This window comes from Sceloporus occidentalis, unplaced genomic scaffold, assembly GCF_023333645.1.
Source record: "Sceloporus occidentalis isolate IW3139 unplaced genomic scaffold, rSceOcc1.0.p SCAF_1, whole genome shotgun sequence".
In the NCBI taxonomy this organism is placed as follows: Eukaryota; Metazoa; Chordata; class Lepidosauria; order Squamata; family Phrynosomatidae; genus Sceloporus; species Sceloporus occidentalis.
The window spans coordinates 80209408-80228933 of record NW_028316981.1 but is presented as its reverse complement, the minus strand read 5'-3'; the positions used below and the strand labels follow the sequence as shown (position 1 = coordinate 80228933).

Genomic DNA, 19526 nt, shown 5'->3' with positions numbered 1-19526 from the left:
AAGGCCATGGCAAACCTCTGAAGAAGAAGTTTGGCCAAGAAAACGTCAGGATAGAGCCACCTTAGGGTTGCCATAAGTTGGAAAAGATGTGAAGGCACACAACACACCCATCATGCAGCAGGGAGTCCCATGGGGGCAGGAGCCTCTTGTTCATCCAGGAAGGCCTTTGTGCCATGCTTTCTAACAGAGAACCATCCCCACAGCCCTCTCAGACACAGCCCTTTCCCTTCCCATCCCCAGTTATTATAACTGTAGTTTTTGGTGGGGGTTTTGGGCTATGTTCTGGAGGTTTATTCTTGATGTTTCGCCAACATCTGTGGCTGGCATCCTCCAAGAAGGTTGGCACTCTCTTCCATGCCAGCATTCTCTAAAGACGACAGCCACAGCTGCTGGTGAAACATGGGGAACAAACTCTTCCAGAACATGGCCACAGAGCCTGGAAAGCCAAGAACCAAAGAATGCTGGCCACGAAAGCCTTCCACTTCGTATTCTCTCGTGTTAGGTTTATAAGATCTTCCCTGATGAAGAAGACAGTGGAGGATGGAAAGCTTGCAAGAAGTATCTTGTGCTTTTCGGTTGGCCAATAAAGGTCTCCCTGGTGGATGTTTGGTTGTGGTTTGGATTTGTTAAGTGGCCAAGACAGCTCCCCCTGAATCACAGCATCCCCATCATCTGCCCCTCTCTCTCCCCATCAGCCTCGCTTGGAGGTCTCCAGCTTCTCTCTCTCTCTCTCTCTCTCTCCGGCTTCCTGGAGCCTTTGGCTAAGGGGCCGGGGGAGGAGGAGGGCAGGGAGGGGAGGGCTCTCTGGGGCCCGTGTCCCCGCCCCTCTCTGGCCATGGCCTGCCTCTCTCGCCGGCCCCTTCTTGGCTGCCAGGGGCCGGGCTGGGCTTGTAACCCGAGAGCTTGGGCTACAAAGAGCCCGCGCCTGCAGCCCCGTCGGGACTCGGCAGGGACACAGGAGGCGCCGCCGCCGCCGCCACCGAGGGACGGGCCCGGCTCCCTCTCTTTCCCTTCGCTGCCAGGACCCCGATCCCGGCTGGGAACCTCTTCCGAGGGCTGCCCTTCGCCTTCCTTGCTTCTCCCCACTTCCTCCGGATTTCTTTCCCTTTGGGCCCCGGGAGCCTTGGAGGAGCATCCCTTCTTTGGAGCGCAAGCAGGATGGAGCGGCTGCCGGGCGGAGTTGGCGGGAGCCAGCGGGGCTGAGCAGGTGAGGGGGGCTGCTGCTTCTTCCCTGGCCCTGGAGCCCCTCGCAGCAGGGAAGAAGGGGCTCTGTGGGCCCGGGGCCTTGGCCCTCCCTCCCTCCCTCGCTCCCTGCCAGCCAGCCAGGCGTTGCCGGGCCAAGGGCAACGGGCCGGAGGACTTGGGCCGGGAGGGACTGGGAGCAAAGGCTGCAGCCCTGCCCGAGCCTTGGCTTCTCTGGGCTTTCTGGAGCCGGGGTTAAAGATTAAGCTGCCTCCGGGCGGGAAGAGGGCTTTCTTCCCCTCCGCTTCTGGAGCATCCACACGAGGGGAAATAACCCGGTTTGACACCGCTTTCGCCTCCATGGCTCCATGGGCTGGAATTCTGGGGTTTGTAATTGTAATTTGTAATTGCAAACCCCAGAACTCCGGCGCATGGAGCCACAGTCGTGAAAGCGGTGTCAAACCGGGTTATTTCTCCCGTGTGGAGGCAGCCAGCCAGGCCTTCTCCCCCTCCGATTCCGGCGCTGTCTTCCCACCTCCCTTTCCCTCGGAGGCCCCTTTGGACGAGCATCCTCCGAGGAAGCCCCCGTCTTCTCCGGCTGAGCCCCCCCCCATCCCCCGGGCAAACCCCCTTTTCTCCCTCTCCTTTCGGGACTGCCCTGGGCCACCCCCAGAGATCGCCACCCAAAGAGATGGGTGCGGAAGCTGAAGGGCAGCCCTGATCCTCTCCCACTTTGGGGTGGATTTAGACAGGGAGGGTTCCCAAAGGCCATCCTGTGAGCCAAGGGTTGTTTGTTTGTTTGTTGCCTGCCTCCAAGTGGTTCCCCACTTATGACCACCCTAAGGCAATCCTATCCTGGGGTTTTCTTGGCAAGATTTGTTCAGAGGAGGTTTGCCATTGCCACCCCCTGAGGCTGAGAGAGTGTGACTTCTTGCCCAAGGTCACCCAGTGGGGTCAGAGCCCACTTTAAGCTCATTTGAGGGACTTCAGGCCTAATAGGCTAGAGCAGTCATTCTCAGGCTATTCAATCTGGGGCGCCAGCAGTTATTTCCCCCATTATGCCAGGGACTAGCACCATAAGGTTGCCCATGGTTTCTTTCTTTCCTGGAAACTCTCCAGGGGCTGGCAGCCCATGGCTCAGGGATTGGCACCACTCCCAGGAGCACCACTTTGAGAAGCACTGTTTTAGAGCATTGGTTCCCAAAATGTGTTCCTCTAAAGGCGTTGGACTCCCAGGGAGGCTAATCCTTGGAGGAGGACCACAGGTTGAGAAGTGCTGGTCTAGAGCTTGGAATGAATCTTCAGCCTCCAGAGGCGTCCAAGCGGTTCTCAAAAAGAGAGTGGTAAAACCTCAAGGACCACAGATCATGTGCTTCTCGAGAAGCAAGTTTGCTTCCCTATTAGCCTTTCTCAGACCATGGGCAGAACCTTTCTCTTCTTCTTGGGCTGTCAGGTACCTGGGATTGATTAGCAATTCTATCCTAAATTCAAAACCCCTGATGGCCCTTTCCTTCCTATAGTGGCTATAGGACCCAATAAATAGGCTCTTCTTATGCTCTCCTGCACCCCTGCCAACTGGGATCACTGGGAGTTGTAGGTGGGTATGGATATAGAAAATGGGGTTCATCATGTGTCAAGAGGGAAAAACCCAGAGTCCAAAGGCATGACCATCTCTTTCCTCTCTTTGCTCCAGGGTGTTAAGGTCCTACTGGGAGTCAAGAAGAAGCAGCAGGATGACAGCCCCACTGTGTGGCCTTCTGAGGCTCCTGGCAGTGGTGGCGACCACATGCGCTTGGCCAGCAGCTGCTTCCATGGGAGGAACCACAGAACCGGGTGAGAGTCCAGAGGAGAGAAGGCTTTGTTGTTGGGGGAGGCAGGATGGCCAGCCTTTCATAGCCTGGTGTCCACCAGATGGTTGGATGACAATTCCAACCATCCCATTGTAGTCCAACACATCTGGAGGACAGTAAGTTGTGGGAAAGCCAGGTTAGCAGTGTGTTTGGCTCGAAAGGCTAGGAGGCCAGATAGCAAGGGTCTATGACTTCTCAGTTTGTGGAGCCTCTTTTTCAGCATTGTAGGGGCTGGATGAAACTTATGGCACTTCCTATGACAATATTGCAGAGCCATATTATACCCCTTAGGAAAAGCTGAGAAAAATGTGGCCTCCCCAGTGTTCTTGGAGTGCAGCTCCCATCCACCTTAATTAGCATAGCCAATGGTGAGGGATGAGGGGAGCAGTAGTTCAATAACATCTGAACAGTGACATCGCTGCGGTAGTGCTTTGGTGTCTTGTAAGCCAATTCTGTTCTTACCTGCTAATGTGGGGTGGGAATCATAGAAAGGACATATAAGTGCCAGAAGCCCTAGTCAGTGGTGCAGCATGCAAGGAGTTGCAGTCCAGCAATTCCTGGAGGCCACAAGATTCCCAGCTCTGTGATAATGCAATGACATCTCATGCATGTGAACAGCACATTTTGCCATATAATGATGTGTATATGGCTGTCATCAGTACAGAATCAAAGAACTGTTCCTAGTAATGCTGTCTGCTTTTTCCCTTCTCAGTCTCTTGGGTGCAGAGTACACAAGCAATATGGTGATGATGGCCTTTGAGTGGAAAGTACACACTTGGAGGCACTGCTTGTGCTGGCAGAAGGGATATCACATGCAGTGTAGCATAAGGTAGCTTGGGATCTGCTGGCAGAATAGTAGAAGATTTGTAGTAGATCACCAAGTACTCCTGGTTTTCAATATATAGCCCCCGAGTCAAACAGAAGCTATTACACAGGTTAACAATAATTAAATGCAGATTTCCTCCACATACAGATTTCTTTCAGACATCTCTGCCAGAAACATTGGCTGAAGTAACCAGTCTGTGAGCAAGAGGTTGATCAGGCCTAATTTCTCCCTGTCTGTTAGGGGAACTTCAGTTGGATCTGAACTTCCCCTACTTGGATCTGGTTTTCAGTTTCTTTCTTGACTGTCTCATTCATCACTTAATTTTGCTGATAAAAAATTGAATTAAACAACCTAGAGTGGTACTGCAGAATGGAACTAAGTATGTTTCAGCCAAGTGGGCACCTTGTGTGAAAGGAGTATAGTGTGACTTTAGTGAAGCATCCGCAATAGCTCTGTTTATGGAGGCATTGCTGTGGAGCCAGAAAATGTGCAAAAATAAGAAACACTGGACCTTGTTATAAATGCAAACTTTGGCATCTGAGATTTTGCATGTATTATGTGACCCAAATGATCTGTTGTTTTATGCTTGGCCCCACTCAGTAAAGTAATTTGCCAGGGTTGCTGATACTTTTGTGTAGTTTTGTACTTCCAGGATTCCTTGGCAGAGTGAGGGTCACATTGACATGCCAGGTGCTTGGCACCATCACTCATGCCTGAGAAAAGACATTTCTTCCCTGATTGGCCCATCCACTGAACAGATGGGATATTTGTGATTTGTGCCAACCAGCTGCCTCTGTGCCCCTGCTCTGATATCACATCTCCCTAATCATTGTAATTCACTGTCATCACCTCTCCAAGTGGTGATCTGTCTGAATCAACTAAACAAGAGGATATACGTTGCTGTAATTGGCATATAGCTTGCTCTCTGTAATCTCCTTTGGGGAAGCACTGTGCATAACAGACTGGAAAAGTTCCTTTTTGAGCTATGACTCCTAGAATCTTTTAGCCAGTGGTCATGCTGGCAAGGAGATTCTGGGAGTCATAGTTCTAGAAATCACTCTGTCCAAGCATTGCATGCTTAAGAGAAACTGTTAGGGAGTGAGGCTGAAGTTCTGGACCACTGCAGAGGGCTTCAGATGTGTATTTTTAATCAAGCATCTTGAGGACAAAGGCTCCTTGAACATTGTTGGTGGCTGAAAATTAAAAAGAAAAGTCTGACTGAATGTCAGAAGGGTTGCTGAATTGTTTACAAACTATGGCCTAAATCCAAAATGTCAGTCCCACTAAGAACAGAGCCACTGAATCAATGAAACACACATAAGTAATGACTACTTACCAAAGTCCCTTTGATTTAGTTGATCTGCACTAATTATGATTAACTTTGGACATAGGCCTCTGCTTGGAGTTTTGCTGAGTCTGCTGACATGGGATACACCAGTGCTTAGAGATTTATTCCTTGTGGAAGGCTTTAGATATTTACACAGCATTGATTCTGCTTGTCAAAATATAATACAAGCTGATATTTTGGCTGGAGATGCTTCACACAGCCCGCAGATTAGGATGTTTTCAGGCAAGAGAACTGGGTTTTTTACTGTCCTCATGGTAACTGAATACCACAGGTCTCGCTCAGTATTTGGAAGGATCTCTTTAATGTGTGTATATGTGTCTTCAAGTTGTCTATCGACTTATGGTGACCCCATGAATTTCATGGAATATTCTTAAGCAAGGAATTCTCAGAGGTGGTTTTGCCCGTCCTGTTTTCAGGACCATAGGCTACAGCACCTGGTATTTCTTTGGCAGTCTCCCATCCAAGTACCAACCAAGTACTAACTTGCTTAGCTTCCGAGATCAGATGGGATTTGGTACCTTTAATCTAGAAATCATTTAGTGCAAATTGGACCAAGGATAGAGAAAGGATGACAATTTTGGCAAGTTGGTGTTTCACCTGTAGCAAACTGTGGCATCTGAATAGTCTTTTCCAACTTCAGAAATGCCACTCAGGAAACAGCTGCTTCTTGGCTAGTGAGGCTCCCCTTCGGACAAGATTCATATGCTTTCCCAAAGGTGGAGACTTTCTTCGCATTCACTTAACTTGATTTTCTCAGACTGAAGCCACTGAGATACTGGCAGTGATTTAAAGTGTTTCTGCTATAAGGAACATATAAATAAATAATAAATAAAACTTTTATTTGTGCCCTGCTTTTTGTTAAAACAATCAAAGTGGCTTACAATGTTAAAAATGATAAATCAATATATACAAAGTATTCCCCCCTTAAAAAAGAATTTAAAAATTTAGGATTAAAACTACATACGTAATACATAAAACAGTTAAAACAATAACGGTGGGCAGAGTCATTATGTGGGGGAATCATTACATTTTAAATTGCAAAATACAGATTAGAAAATCCAAGTGTCAAAATACATACAAAAATAAAACTTGGTCACATCTAAAAGCTCATATAAAATTAAGACAAGAGCTAAGAGTTAAAACATTACATGGCCTAGTAGTTTATTCAGGGAAGGCCTGCCGGAAGAGATCCGTCTTGACAGCTTTCTTGAAGCTGTCTAGGTTGGTAATTTGGTAATATCCATCCTTGTACAGGTTCTTAGAATCAAGACTAAATTCTGGCAAGCATATTGACCATCAAGCTAGCAACATTTGTGAAGGAGACATCCATAGCTGATTCAATTTTTCTCAGTCTCACTACATTACACAGAAGTACAACTAAATTGGGAGTAGATTCTTCCGCCTTTCAAAAAATCCCTGTTATACACCATCTGGCCAATTTCTCATACTGCTAAATATCATGAAAGGGAAGCAAATGGCTAATTAATTCAATTCTCATTGTACTTTTACTCTCAAGGAGAGATCTTTGTGGGGTTTTGTTTTGCTTCAGGAGCCAGAGTAACTTGCCTCAGGAGCCATTTGAGGGAATTATGTTCCATGGCTGGGGAAGGGGGCACTGTATTCTGCCTCAAGCAGCAAAATCTCTTGGGTCAACCCTGGACGTTGGGGTGGGAGGAAGAATGATTTTGATTTTTCTGCTCTCCACATGGTTTCTAGAAAGTTGTCTTCCATGGGTGGAGATTGAGGGTGAACAGGGGAGAGCTTCCAGAGCCAAAAAAGAGCCTCTCTGCCAGCAACTCCATTCTAATGGTAATGGCCTCTTTGGCAGTTTCCTGTCTGAAGCCAAAGGCATGCTGGCAGAAGGCTTCTGAGAGCTGTAATGCCGCCCCCCCAATAACTTTTGTGATTCCTAAAAGACAAGCTAGCTTCTAGATATCTTGCTACATCTGCACTGCAGAAACAATGCAGTTTGACACCACTTTTAACACCCATGGCTTAGTGCTACTGAATCCTGGGATTTCTAGTTTTGTGAAATATTTAGCCTTCTCTGACAGAGAGCTCTGGTGCCACCACAAATTACAAATGCCAGGATTCCATAGCACTGAGCCATGGCAGTCGAAGCAGCGTCAAACTGCATTATTTCTGCAGTGCAGATGGGGGCCTCTGTCTTGGTCCTGAAGAATTCATCAGGCTGGAAAGATTGTCTGGCACCAGTCAAGCTTGGGTGTATGAAAGCATGGAGCTGGCCTACAACTGAGCTGACTTGAAGGGAGGTGGCAGGGCTCCCACAAGTGAAGCTGATGGTGCTAGTGGTAGAGGAGGAGGATGGGTCAGCAAAGCAATTATAGTTCAAATCCAGGTTAGACAAACAGGGAGGCGGGAAGTGGTGGAGTCAACTGAGTGTGAAACCTCTCACTCCCACTCATGCCATGGATGGAGGGGAGAAGCTGGGGGAGGCCTGTATGCTGAGGAAGAGCTGAGCGTGAGAGACACCAGGAGGAGGAATGGAGCTCAATGGAAAGGGGGTGGTTGGGTGGGGAGAGAATCAAGGGCAGTGTTGCTGTGGCAGAAACCCAAGGCTCTCCTGAGGGGTTTTTGCCCCACAGCTACGCATAGGGTCACCCGCTGTCCTCTTTTTTCTGGACACATCCTCCATTTCAGCCTTGGAGGAATTCCATAATGTCTTCCCTTTTGAGAATGGCTAAGAAGCATGGGTTTATATTTATATGAGCATTTTAGCTTTTATTTTGTAATGTCCTCTATTTTCTTTTTCCAGGACATGGCCTTCATTTCAGCCTTCTGTCCAGGAGGAATCCCCAAATGTCCTCCACTTTGAGCATGCTGAAGACGCATGGATTGATATTTCTGTTTTTAGCTTTTATGTTGTATCGTCCTCCATTTCCCTCAAATATCTTCCACTTTGCAGTGCCTCATCCTCCTTTGCGGTTAGGAGGACATCTGGTCCCCTCTCCCTGGGCGCAGTGATGGGGGCTTCTTAGCTTACTGCCTCTCCAGCCCCCCTCCTTCCCCCCAAACTGGGGAGGCAGAGGCTGAGCTAATAACAGAGCTATTTGGTGAAAGGAGAGGGGGCCCCTATTGTATGGCGGGGCAAGGAAGAGCACGGGAAAAGGAGCAGTGGGGCTGGGACAATGGCAGCAGGGAGGAGGGGTGGTGGTGGTGGTCACGGGCTTCCTGACATGTTCATTTTGGAATCTGTCAAAACAGTCACTTTGGGCGGAGAGGGAGAGAGTGACCACTCAATCCAGGGCCCCCACAGAGAGGTGTGTGGGGAGGAGGGGGAGGGAGATCTGAGAAGTCATGCTTCAGGGTCCACAGGGATCCTTTCTCCTGTCCAGGACTGGTGAGAGAAGGCCTTTGATGACATCATTGCGCCACAGAACCAGAGGCAAAGCAAGGAGCAAAGGACAAAGGCAGAGATGAACAGGGTTCAGAGGATCAGGAAAAGGAGGGAGGGCAAGGGTTGGCGGAACTGTGACTGCACATTCCCTCCAACCAGCAGTCCCTCTGGTTAATGATTCCTCGCTGTTAACTTAGAAATTCCATTCGATGTAGAAAACTGCGATGGACAACAATGCAAGCCCTCCCTCCCCAAGTAAACATCAGGTCTAATGATAAGCCCTCATGATGATGTTCCTATCTTGAATTAGTCTAACATGTGCACGATCACCAGTTTGTACGCCAGGCTGTTCCCTGTTGCCAAGTGCCAAGACCTGAGGAGAAAATGTTTCCAGCGTAACCGAAAAATTCATCCGCTGGGTCTATCCCAGTTGCTGCCTGTGAAAATAGCCAGAAAATGGAGTGTTTTCTTTTATTTGGAACTGGTGGTGGAAGAAGAGAGAGCCATAGTTCTCTCTAAACTATAACAGCTTTAGAAATGTGGAAGCTGGGAAGGGAGGAAACGTCAGTCACAACTGGAATATATGTACAGTATTCTTTTTTTTTGTATCAAATTGAACTTTATTACTTGATGGCTTTATTTCAGTAGACACCTGGGAATAAGTACCACTGAATTCACTCTGAGTAGGCATGCATAGGATTGCAGTTTAAGAGATATATTGTATACAGTTTATTGTGGAAAGGGGTACTACTGTTTAGTACGCTTATCAAAGTGGGTTTGGTTTTCTTAAAAGGATGGACTGGTTCCAGACTTCATCATTCTTAGAGTAGAGCCAATGAAATCAATTGGAGTTAGATTAGCTGTGACTAAAATAAGCCCCATTCATTTCTGTCAGTTTACTTCGAGAACAGTAAGTTCTGGATCCAACCCAGTATTTCCCAATATGAGCCTGTTATGAGTGTTAGAGCTGGTACTGGAAACTCTTGTGTCCTAAGGTAACTGAGTATACCTTTCACTCAGCTGGGAAAATGGAATCAGAAAAGCAGTGAATATGAATATGGTAGCAAACAAAACTAAATTTATGATATAGGCTTTAAGTACACTAGGTAGCCTTCAGTATTATCATGCAGAAAAGAATAAAAATGGTTTTGCTTGTTTTTGTTTTTTAAGAGAAAAAGGATAGAACATAAATATCCTTATAAAGCAATTTAGGGCTAATAATACAGAGAGCTAGTGTGGTTTAACGGTTTGAGCACTGGAGAACAAGATTGAAATCCCTGCTCAGCCTTGGAAACCCACTGGGTGACTTTGGGCAAGTCACACTCTCTCAGCCTCAAAGGAAGAAAAAGGCAAAACTCGTCTGAAAAAATCTTGCCAAGAACACCCTGGCTGCAAAAATCATCCAGATTGACATTGCTTTAACTTCCATGGCTCCATCCTATGGAATTCTAGGAACTGTAGTTTGTTGTGGCATCAAAGCTCTCTGACAGAAAAGGCTAAATGTCTCACAAAACTACATTTCCCAGAACTCCATAGTACTGAGCCATGATGGTTAAAGTGGTGTCAAATTGGATTATTTCTGCAGTGTGGATGCATCTCCTGTGACAAGGTTTGCTTTACAGTTACTATGAACTGAAATCAACGTGAAAGCATGCATCAACAAGAACTACATGTGGAAGATTATATTCCATAATATGTCACAAATGATTTAATCATCATATGATGCAATAACACTTAATTTTAAAATATTCATCCTCAGACTAATATGGAAAAGGTGGGCAGTGTGTCTCATATGTCCACAACTCCTTTTTGGCAGTCCCCAAATTCTTCGTCGCCCAAGCTTTCTACAGTCCCTAGTATCCCCACGCACATAAAAAGTAACCCCCTCCCCCCAAAAAAAAGTTGGTAAAAAACACCTGGAGCAAGATTGGATATCCCGCCTCCATAAGTATTAGAAATTGGTCCCCAAAACCCAGAAATGTAAAATAGAAGTAGAATTCTGCTCATGCTGGGTCTTCTTTTTGGCAAAAATGTGTGAGTGCGGCATGATTCTTTGCACACTTACAAGAAACTAAGGCCTTCTGAACTCTTTTATATTTGAGTAAATATGCACTTGATCTGCTTTCAACAATCACAGTAACTCTAGGAAAAGAGAATTAGTTCTACTATTTATTTATTCATGCTCCATTCCACCCCATGAATAAATACATCCTAGACACAAAAGGTCACAGTTCTGTTTTTCTAATCAGCATCAGTATTGGGTAGGTCTAATGTCTAATTTATTGTGAATTTTTATCTGGAGTTTTGTGGACCTCAGAAAATGAAAGGTTTGCAGGAACAAGCATCCTGACGTTTTTCTCCTCTTTTTTTCATCCATTGATTTTTGTGTATGTGTGCATGTGAGCAAATATGTTTTGACTATTTGAACATGAGTTAGTTCGTTACTCACATTTCAAAAGATGGGGGAATATGAATCAAGGCGAACAAAAGAAGTGACATATTTGGAAGTTTACACTTGATTCTGGCAGGGTATTGTTTCTGTAGTAATTCAATCAAATGCAGTAGCAGTGCTGTCATCACTGTGTTTCAACCTTTGAAATTTAGAACTAAGAGATTTGCAGCAGTGCGAATTAGCCAAGCAACTATATTATTTTAAAATATGCATTCAAAAAGTATTCACACTTTATCCTGGAAAAGAAAATACTTCATAAGGCTCCCCTTTACACCCAGATTTCCATTTTTCCATTAAACTGGATGAAAGACCAAATCTAATCTGTGTGCATGTTTTCCTAAACACACAAGGCCTTCTCATTTTTATGCCAAAGCAAATTGCTGTTCTGTGATTTCTCTCAATGCCAAGATTCCACATCAAGATTTCCTTCCTGGCTCTACCTGCTCTAGCAATCATCATCAACATCAACATCATCATCCTCCACCACCTGCAGGCCTTAAGTTTAGTTGACATTCATCTGTGCTGTGGCTTAGTTTTGTGAAAGAACAAGGGAAAGAACAAAAGTGAAGAGACTGAGCAAAGTGCTTCTCTTGACACAATTGAACAAAATCAGTCCACTCCTACATGTCTGGGAATGTCTGAGGAGCAGCAACATTCAGACACACAAACATTGGTCTTTGCCCTTTTTGTATCAGGTATGCCACTGGTTGGGAAATGCAGATAATGAAACTCCACTTTACAGTCACTAAAATCCCAGACCATTTTTAAAGCAACAATATTAGGGGACAATTTTAACCCCAAAGTACCAAAAAATCCCCCACCCACAGCTCAGCAGACAGAGCAGGTATGGTCTCATCATTAGGTAGAGTGAAGCAGCTGCAGGGCCTGCCCCTTCTGCCCTTGGATACAGTGTTATTCCTTTACCAGTATTAAAGTAAAAGTTAACTGCCACCCTGGCTTGCTTCTGCTTCTTGATAAGGTGAAATTTGTTCAGGAAACAAAATGTCACAGTCCAGCTCTGTACAGAAGGATCAAAAACTTACAAAAACTACTGATGCCAGAATGAAAACTGGAGAGAATTCATGGTTGTGCAGAAGAAGGAATTTGAACAGGTGTTAATTATCCTGCAACCAGATAGCAAACAACACCTGCTGAAATTCCCTCTTCCAAATAACCATAGAACCAGTTTTCACTCTGGCAACCCTATTGAAAACCAAATTTCATTCATGCTTCTCATGGCAAACTACTCACCTACCACCAATATAGAACCCAGAATTCCTGCTTTGCAGCTGGTGTTGTTGTCCATCCCATACCCCAAGGGTTATAGGTATTTGGATGCACGGTTTCTCAAGTGAATTGATAAATGCCATGTGAACTGACTGTACTGTTATTTGTCTTTGACAGAGATGTTTGACAGCCACATGATGGAGGCAGAGGAGGAACATCTGCTTCTGGACCCAGGGAGTCTGCTCAAGCTCTACTGCAGCACCAGTCACAGCCTGGTTATCTCATGGTATAAAGAAACTAAACAGCTTTTTCCAAGTGGACGTATCCACATGCGCCAGAGCATGCTGGAGATTGCAGAAGTAACCTATGAGGATTCGGGGCTGTACTCATGCCGTGCACGGAGCACTGGGGAAACACTACGCAACTTCACCATCTCTGTTGTGGGTAAGAGAAGGAGGCTAGCAGAGGATGGTCTCTGCAGAGCACGTCCAACTTGATGTGGCCTAATGTAGTTGCAGGGACCGTAGGAAGATGCCTTGTACTGAGCCAGGCCACTGCTCCATCTTTCTCAGCTGCTGCCCCATCTTTCTCAGCAGCTCTCCACAACTTCAGACAGGAGCCTTTCTCCCCAGGTCTATTGAAAGATGGCAGGGATCCAATCTTGCATTTCCTGTCTTCAGAGCCATGTGCATTACAGCTGAGCTGCAGCCCTTAACCAGCATAGGTTGCACTATGTATTGCCTCACCTGCAGAGCCCTGTGAGACCCTATTCAGATAGTGAAAATAATCCAGGATGAATCCATGTTGATTCTCTGTTCATATGCATCCTGAATGCACCTAATTAATTTTCTTTTGGGGGGGGGAGCTGCCAAAAAACCCATTTAACCCAGGATAATCAATACTGTACTGTTTTTTTCTCCTGAGTTTTAAAAAAAGGTTCACATTATTGGCAGTGTGAATGCCCAATGTGAATAGATCCAGGATAATTCAAATTAAACTCTGCATGCCTTGAATTCATTTCGAATACATTTGCACCATTGACTCCATGGCCTGTTACAGACAGCCAAAATAAAGCTGCTTCGAGTCACAGTGGAGGTATAGTGTTTCAATGATGCATGCGTCCTAAGAGTCCAGAATTCACACCAAAGCCACGCTCCAGCCCTAAGGACTGGAGCGTGGCTTTGGTGTGGCTTCTGGACTCTTAGGACGCATGCATCATTGAAACACCATATCTCCACAGTGACTCGAAGCAGCTTTATTTTGGCTGTCTGTAACAGGCCCATGTTTATTTGAGTGCTGGCACGTGTGAGAAATCAAATCTCTAGAGATGCTCATAGATGCAGTCCCATAGTGTGAATAACAAACCCAGAATGTGTGAGTGATGTTATTCTCATCATTCAGCTAAAAAAAGTCTGAATGACCCCTCAAACATCAGGGATTGATGTAACTTGAAGATCCCCTTTTAAGCCATGAACCTTGCTTTGCAGATAGCACCCACACTCCCTCCTTCTCCCCCTCTTCCTCTCTCCCAGTCACTTCTGCACACAGTCTGTCCTGATAGTGTTTTGAATGCTATGCTGTAGCCCCTTCTCTAAAAAAGAAAGCTGACTCACTCTAGTAGCTGTTAGCTCCTTTGATTACTGGTCTTTGTTTGATGCCTTGTGTTTATTGGGATGAAGGAGAAAGAAACTTTATAAAGAATTATCTTGCACCCATTGTGGTTTCAGATTCCTTGGCATCAGGTGATGATGATGAAGATAGTGATGTTGACAGTTCCCACATCGATTCTAATGAGGAGCCCATACAAACCCGGCGAGGTTAGTGCCATGCCTACGTTGGCCATTCTGCATTAAGTATGGCATGCTGGTTGAATGCTGAATGCAATGAGCAAAAATTATTTGCTACTGCTGTTCAGAATGGACAAATATCTTTACGGCTTCCTCCAGCCTCTGCCATCACAAAACTCCCGAGGGATCAAAAAGTGGTTGACAGCAGTTATCTTCAGATTAATAGCAAGGAGGTCTGCTAGATTGGAAAGACTCCTAAATTTAGTGCTCTCTCCCAGGGTCCTGATGTTCTCTGGCAGAATGATTATAAAAGCAGTATGTCTTCATGCTTGCAGGAGTGGGTAAAGGCCAACAGTGGCCCGATACATGCTTTCCTGGATGTCCGGAATGTCAGCAGCATTTTTCCCTCTGCAGGGAAGCTGCAGCTGCCAAACCGTGCGGCTTCCCTGCGAAGGAAAAAGAACCTGCAAAAAGCAGGTTCTTTTAAAGCTGCAAGGCGGCATAACAGGTGCGTCACTGGTACACTGGCTACGTAAGCACCGCATGGCAACGTGCAGATGCCACATGGTGCTTACGTAACAATGGCAGCACCCATGTATACGGGGTGCCTCCATTGTTATGGCGCCGCGCTGTACAAGGGTTAGGGACCATGCAGTCACTTAACCCTAGTACGGCACCAGCACGGCACTGTGTGTACCGTGCCAGTGTAAAAAATAAATTAGAACTTTTTTTGCCCCCAAAAAGTCTCTAGCAGATGTGAGGGCATTTTCTTTATGTTTTTTCCCCTGGGCCATTTTAGAGGTCTTAAGAAAGTGAACAAGAAGATATCCCCAAGTCACTTCCTACTGAAATAAAAAAGGTCCTCTCCTGGATCTAAAATGGCTTGAGTAGGCAGAAACTTGGTGAAAATGGGTATTTTCTTTATGCTTTAAAGGGTATTTGGGAGGGGGAAATAAGGTGTTGTTGTTTTTTTGTAGTGGAATGTGGCCCTCCAAGGTCTCCTCAGGGGCTCTAATGCAAGGATGGGATTCATGTGGCCCTCCAGATGTTGCTGAACTGTAGCTCCCAGCATTCCTCATCATTCATTATATTAACTGTGACTACTGAGAGTTGCAGTTTAATGACATCTAGGGAATTACATAGTTTCCACTGCTGTTTTTACACTACCGTCTACTTTCCAAATATGCTGGATTATAACTGTCATTACCTTCCATTAGATGCATGATAGAGATCAGGGTATCATTAGGGGGTGCAGGCCACACCACCTGACACCCTAAGGGGAGGTGGCATCAATGCTCCCCAAACATCTGTCTTTTGGCAGAAACCGTCTGTGGCATTTGCCTGCATCCTTTTAAATGCTGGAGCTCAGTGGAAGAGATGGTGTGAGTGGAGCCAGTCCATATTTGCAGTTTAACCACATGAAACTATGTACATGTAAATACAGTTAGGCTGTTTGTATAACATTGTAATGCAAAGATACAAATTTAATTTTGCTAGTTGCTTATGTCACAACTGTTGCTTTTACATTCAGTGATATGCAGAAATTACAATTTATGAGGAAAATCAGTACAAAAAATTGCTAAAAATTCTGTATGGTGTATAGGAGGAGGTCAAAGTGCGGGGTGACACCATGAGTTAATGCAGTAGGTCACAGCGACCCTAGTGATGCCACTGATAGGGGTGGTGGGAAGTATTATCAGAATACATTTGGTCTGTTGGTGTGGGGAGATCTGTGTCATAATGGAGTTTTGTACTCTCTTTTGGTGCCACCTTGCAACTGCCATTATCCTCAGGGTTTGAACATTCCCTGTGCCTTAATTTAACATTTCTTCTTTAGCACCCTACTGGACACATCCACATCGAATGGATAAGAAGTTGTATGCTGTCCCAGCAGGAAATACGGTCAAGTTCCGCTGTCCTGCCTCAGGCAGCCCCAACCCAACTATCCGCTGGCTGAAGAATGGGAGGGACTTTCGAGGGGAGCACCGAATTGGAGGAATCAGAGTAAGAGGCTACCACTCACTTTGTCCTCGTGTTCTCCTTTTAGCTGCCTTGCATACCAGATTTGCATGAATCAGAATTTGGGGTGGATGGGTGGGAACATGTTATATTAGATATTTTAAAAACTATGGGGATCCATTGGTCTTCAAATGTCTTACCCTTAATATTCTCATCAGCCCCACCCAGCATGGCCTGTGATAGCCAGTGATGTTCCAAACATTTGGAGGGACAAAGATTCCCCACTTTCTGCTTTAGGAAGCAGCAGAAACATCTATTGTGCGAGTTTCTTGGAAGACCCAGATGCTCCAGGGCAGAACCTCAGTACATTTCTGAGGTTCAGTTCTAGAGCCAGAAGCTACCTGGCCCTCTGAGTACTTGATGAGCTCTTGAATCCCTTTTTGCTCTGTTTGTCTTAGGTCTGTCAAATCAATATTCCCCATCCTTGGGATAATGTGGAGTAGCTGTGTCTGAAACAAGGGGCCTCCATCTTAGGAGCAGTCATTCTGTGGAGGAGTGGGGGGGGGGGGCATTTTAAAAGAATACACATTCCTGGTGATACAGTCGCCTTGTGTTTTCCCTAGCTGAGGCATCAACATTGGAGCTTGGTCATGGAGAGTGTCGTGCCCTCAGACCGAGGCAACTATACGTGCTTGGTGGAGAACAAATTTGGCAGCATCCGCTACAGCTACTTTCTGGATGTGCTAGGTGAGAAGGACTTATACCCTGTCAAAACACTAGTAAGTCTAGGACAGAACTTCCAAGACCCTATAGCAGGAATGGGCAACTTCATAGGGTCAAAGGCCAATTTTAGCCCACTGTTTCCCCACAAGCCACACTTCCCTGAACACAACAAGCTCAAATACTTTCATTTTCCTCTGCAGTCTCTCTCAAAATGGCAACTGGAAGTATCACTTCTGATCCTCATTTTGAGAGGGACTACAAAGGAAAGCAGAGGTATTGGGGATAGCAGGGGTTCTGGGGTTTGCCAGGGCAGGGCAGATGTGTTTTCGTCCATTTAGGGGATTATCTGCATGATCTGAAGGCAAAAATTGCCTGAAATTCACACATTTATTTTAAATTTGAGGGGCTTTAGAGGACTGGCAGGGCTTCAAGCACTACAAAAGTGGTATCTAGGGACTGCATGGAGCCCATGGACCACCCTCTCCCCATCCCACCTTATAGTAACAACATAGTAGTTCATCCCTAGTGAATCTGAGATGCTCCTAGTTCTTTTGCCAGCGAGTTCTTCTGAGTTTGGGTGGAATGCCAGACCCAGACCCCAGCCCATGCCAGATTCCTGTGGGAAGGAGCAGAATCCTGACCTCAGGCTCCCTGAGTAGTTGGGGGAAAGAGGGATATGCCCTGAACCTTCTGCCAACTTCAAAGAAATCTTGAGATTGTCTGAGCCATAAAGACAGATGAAATTAATTAACCCTGTCTGGATCTTGAGGCCTAGCTTGAAGCTTCCTTATCTTTCAGCCCTTCATTATCTGTCTTTTCTGGTTTTACTTGGTAATCGCTGGGAAGAGGCTGTGGAGTCACTGCTGGGTGGGGGAGTTCAGCTTGTGGCTTTAAGTAATATCAGAAGTGCAGCCAGGTCTTTTGAGTTAAAAGGAGAGTCAGATAAATTATGATCACATCAAGCAGGACTTCATAGACAAGCCCTATTGGAGCTTGGAAAAGTTAGCTTTCTGGACTGTGTCCCAGAATCCAAGCTGACTGTAGGGATTCTAGGACTTTTATCCATAAAAGTAACATTTCCAGGCTGTATAGCATACTAAGAACCTCCGAAAAGAAGATAGTGCGGTTTGACAGATGAGGAAACTGCATCTCAGTTGACAGGTCCTCTGCACTCCTGGCCTATGGAAATACTGTTATCAGTTCCATGTTTAGTGATTTATTTACTGTGGGGCTTGACTGTAACCTCTATGTGTTGGGATGGGGGGGTGGAGTGGGGGAGGCCTGGCAGTCCTCAAATGTGGTGGACAAATGTTTCCCTGCTCTCTTCCTGGCAGAGAGATCCCCGCACAGGCCTATCTTGCAAGCCGGGTTGCCTGCCAACACCACTGCTGTAGTGGGCAGCGATGTGGAGTTCTTTTGCAAGGTATACAGTGATGCCCAACCCCACATACAGTGGCTCAAACACATTGAAGTGAATGGCAGCAGCTATGGTCCAGATGGTGTCCCCTATGTGCAGGTCCTTAAGGTAAGAACATTTACATTTCCACATTTTGCACTATGTGACTATATAGTCATTTTCAAGCAATTACTTTCTCTTAAAACAAGATTTAACAAGGGTGTTGTTATGTTTATTGTGAAAGAAAGAAAGACAACAGCAAAGCTGGCAATATTGGTAGGTAGGCTACAAGGAAAAATGCAAGGAAATAAACTTTGTGTGCCATCATCAGCCTAGCAAAGTTTTGTTTGTGTTGCTTTACCTTAACAGCAAAGAGTTTGAAACCTAGACACAACCTAGTGGTTCTGAAATCCTGTCCCCCAGATAGTTGGAACTTCAGCTCCCACCATTCCTGAGCACAGGCCATGCTGGCTAATCCTTCCAGGAGACAAAGTGCAAAACTTCTAGAGGACCAGAGTTTGGGATACGGGAGGCAATTAAATTTAACAACAGCTGTGGTCATTTGTCCAGTGTGTCCTCATCTTGTAAAATGAAGGGCGTGTTCAGACATTACAGAATCCTTTGATTTTAAAGAATTCTAATATGTTGTGAATGGTCTAGTATGCTGATAGATGGTGGCTGGTTACTTTCATTTACAATCTGAGCAACTATTCAAAGATCTGCTGTGTGCTCAGTGTGACATCTGAACCTGGCATAAACTGGCACTTTGGTTTGATTTTCCCTTGACAAGGCAGAGGAATAATTCATGATTTGTTCTGGGTTTTATTTCAGATTTTAAAATCTGTCAAAACAGTCACTGCTTGACTCCGCTTGTCAAGAGACAAAGACAAAGCCAGAGAGCTGGCTCCTGCTGGCTTTGGACACTGTGCTAAACAAACCATGGGCCTTCCAGCCGTCATTTGTTTAGTTTGTACCAGTTATAAGCAGGAGAGATTGGGCAGCATACATCAGTGAGCGGCTTATGAATGACAAGCTAAAGTATACACACTTGAATAGATATATTGGCAGTAAGATAGATATTCTGTTCCTGTATGAGCCTGCACAGGCCACAAGATTCTCAAGAAGGTTCCTTCTCTCTCAGTTCCACCACCCACCTGGTGGGGACATGGCCCAAACACCTCCCTCTTTGCTGCCAACAGGACAGCAAAAAGACTTTTAATTCTGACAAGCTTTCTTTAATAATAAGAGCTTTTCAAGAGGGTGTTGCAATGTTTTAATTGTACTATTTTAACAGCTTTTTATATTTTTAATTGCATGTTGTAAATTGTTTTAGTATAATTTAAATTAAATCAATTGTAATGCTGATCTTTTGTGTAGTTTTACTATTGTCCTCATTTTAATAATAGTAACAATAATAA

The 19526-nt window shown here is 45.5% G+C and overlaps 1 protein-coding gene across 1 annotated transcript in view; it reads left to right on the top strand.

Moving 5' to 3' along the window:
- Positions 1-2909: 2909 nt before the first annotated feature.
- FGFR4 (fibroblast growth factor receptor 4) overlaps positions 2910-19526 on the top strand; it is a 28557-nt gene continuing 11940 nt past the window's right edge. The window contains exons 1-6 of the mRNA XM_089527204.1: positions 2910-3015; positions 12421-12687; positions 13971-14060; positions 15868-16034; positions 16613-16736; positions 18047-18237. Coding sequence (XP_089383330.1) covers positions 2916-3015; positions 12421-12687; positions 13971-14060; positions 15868-16034; positions 16613-16736; positions 18047-18237 — 939 coding nt within the window. The 5' untranslated portion in view covers positions 2910-2915. The remainder of the gene's footprint in view (positions 3016-12420; positions 12688-13970; positions 14061-15867; positions 16035-16612; positions 16737-18046; positions 18238-19526) is intronic.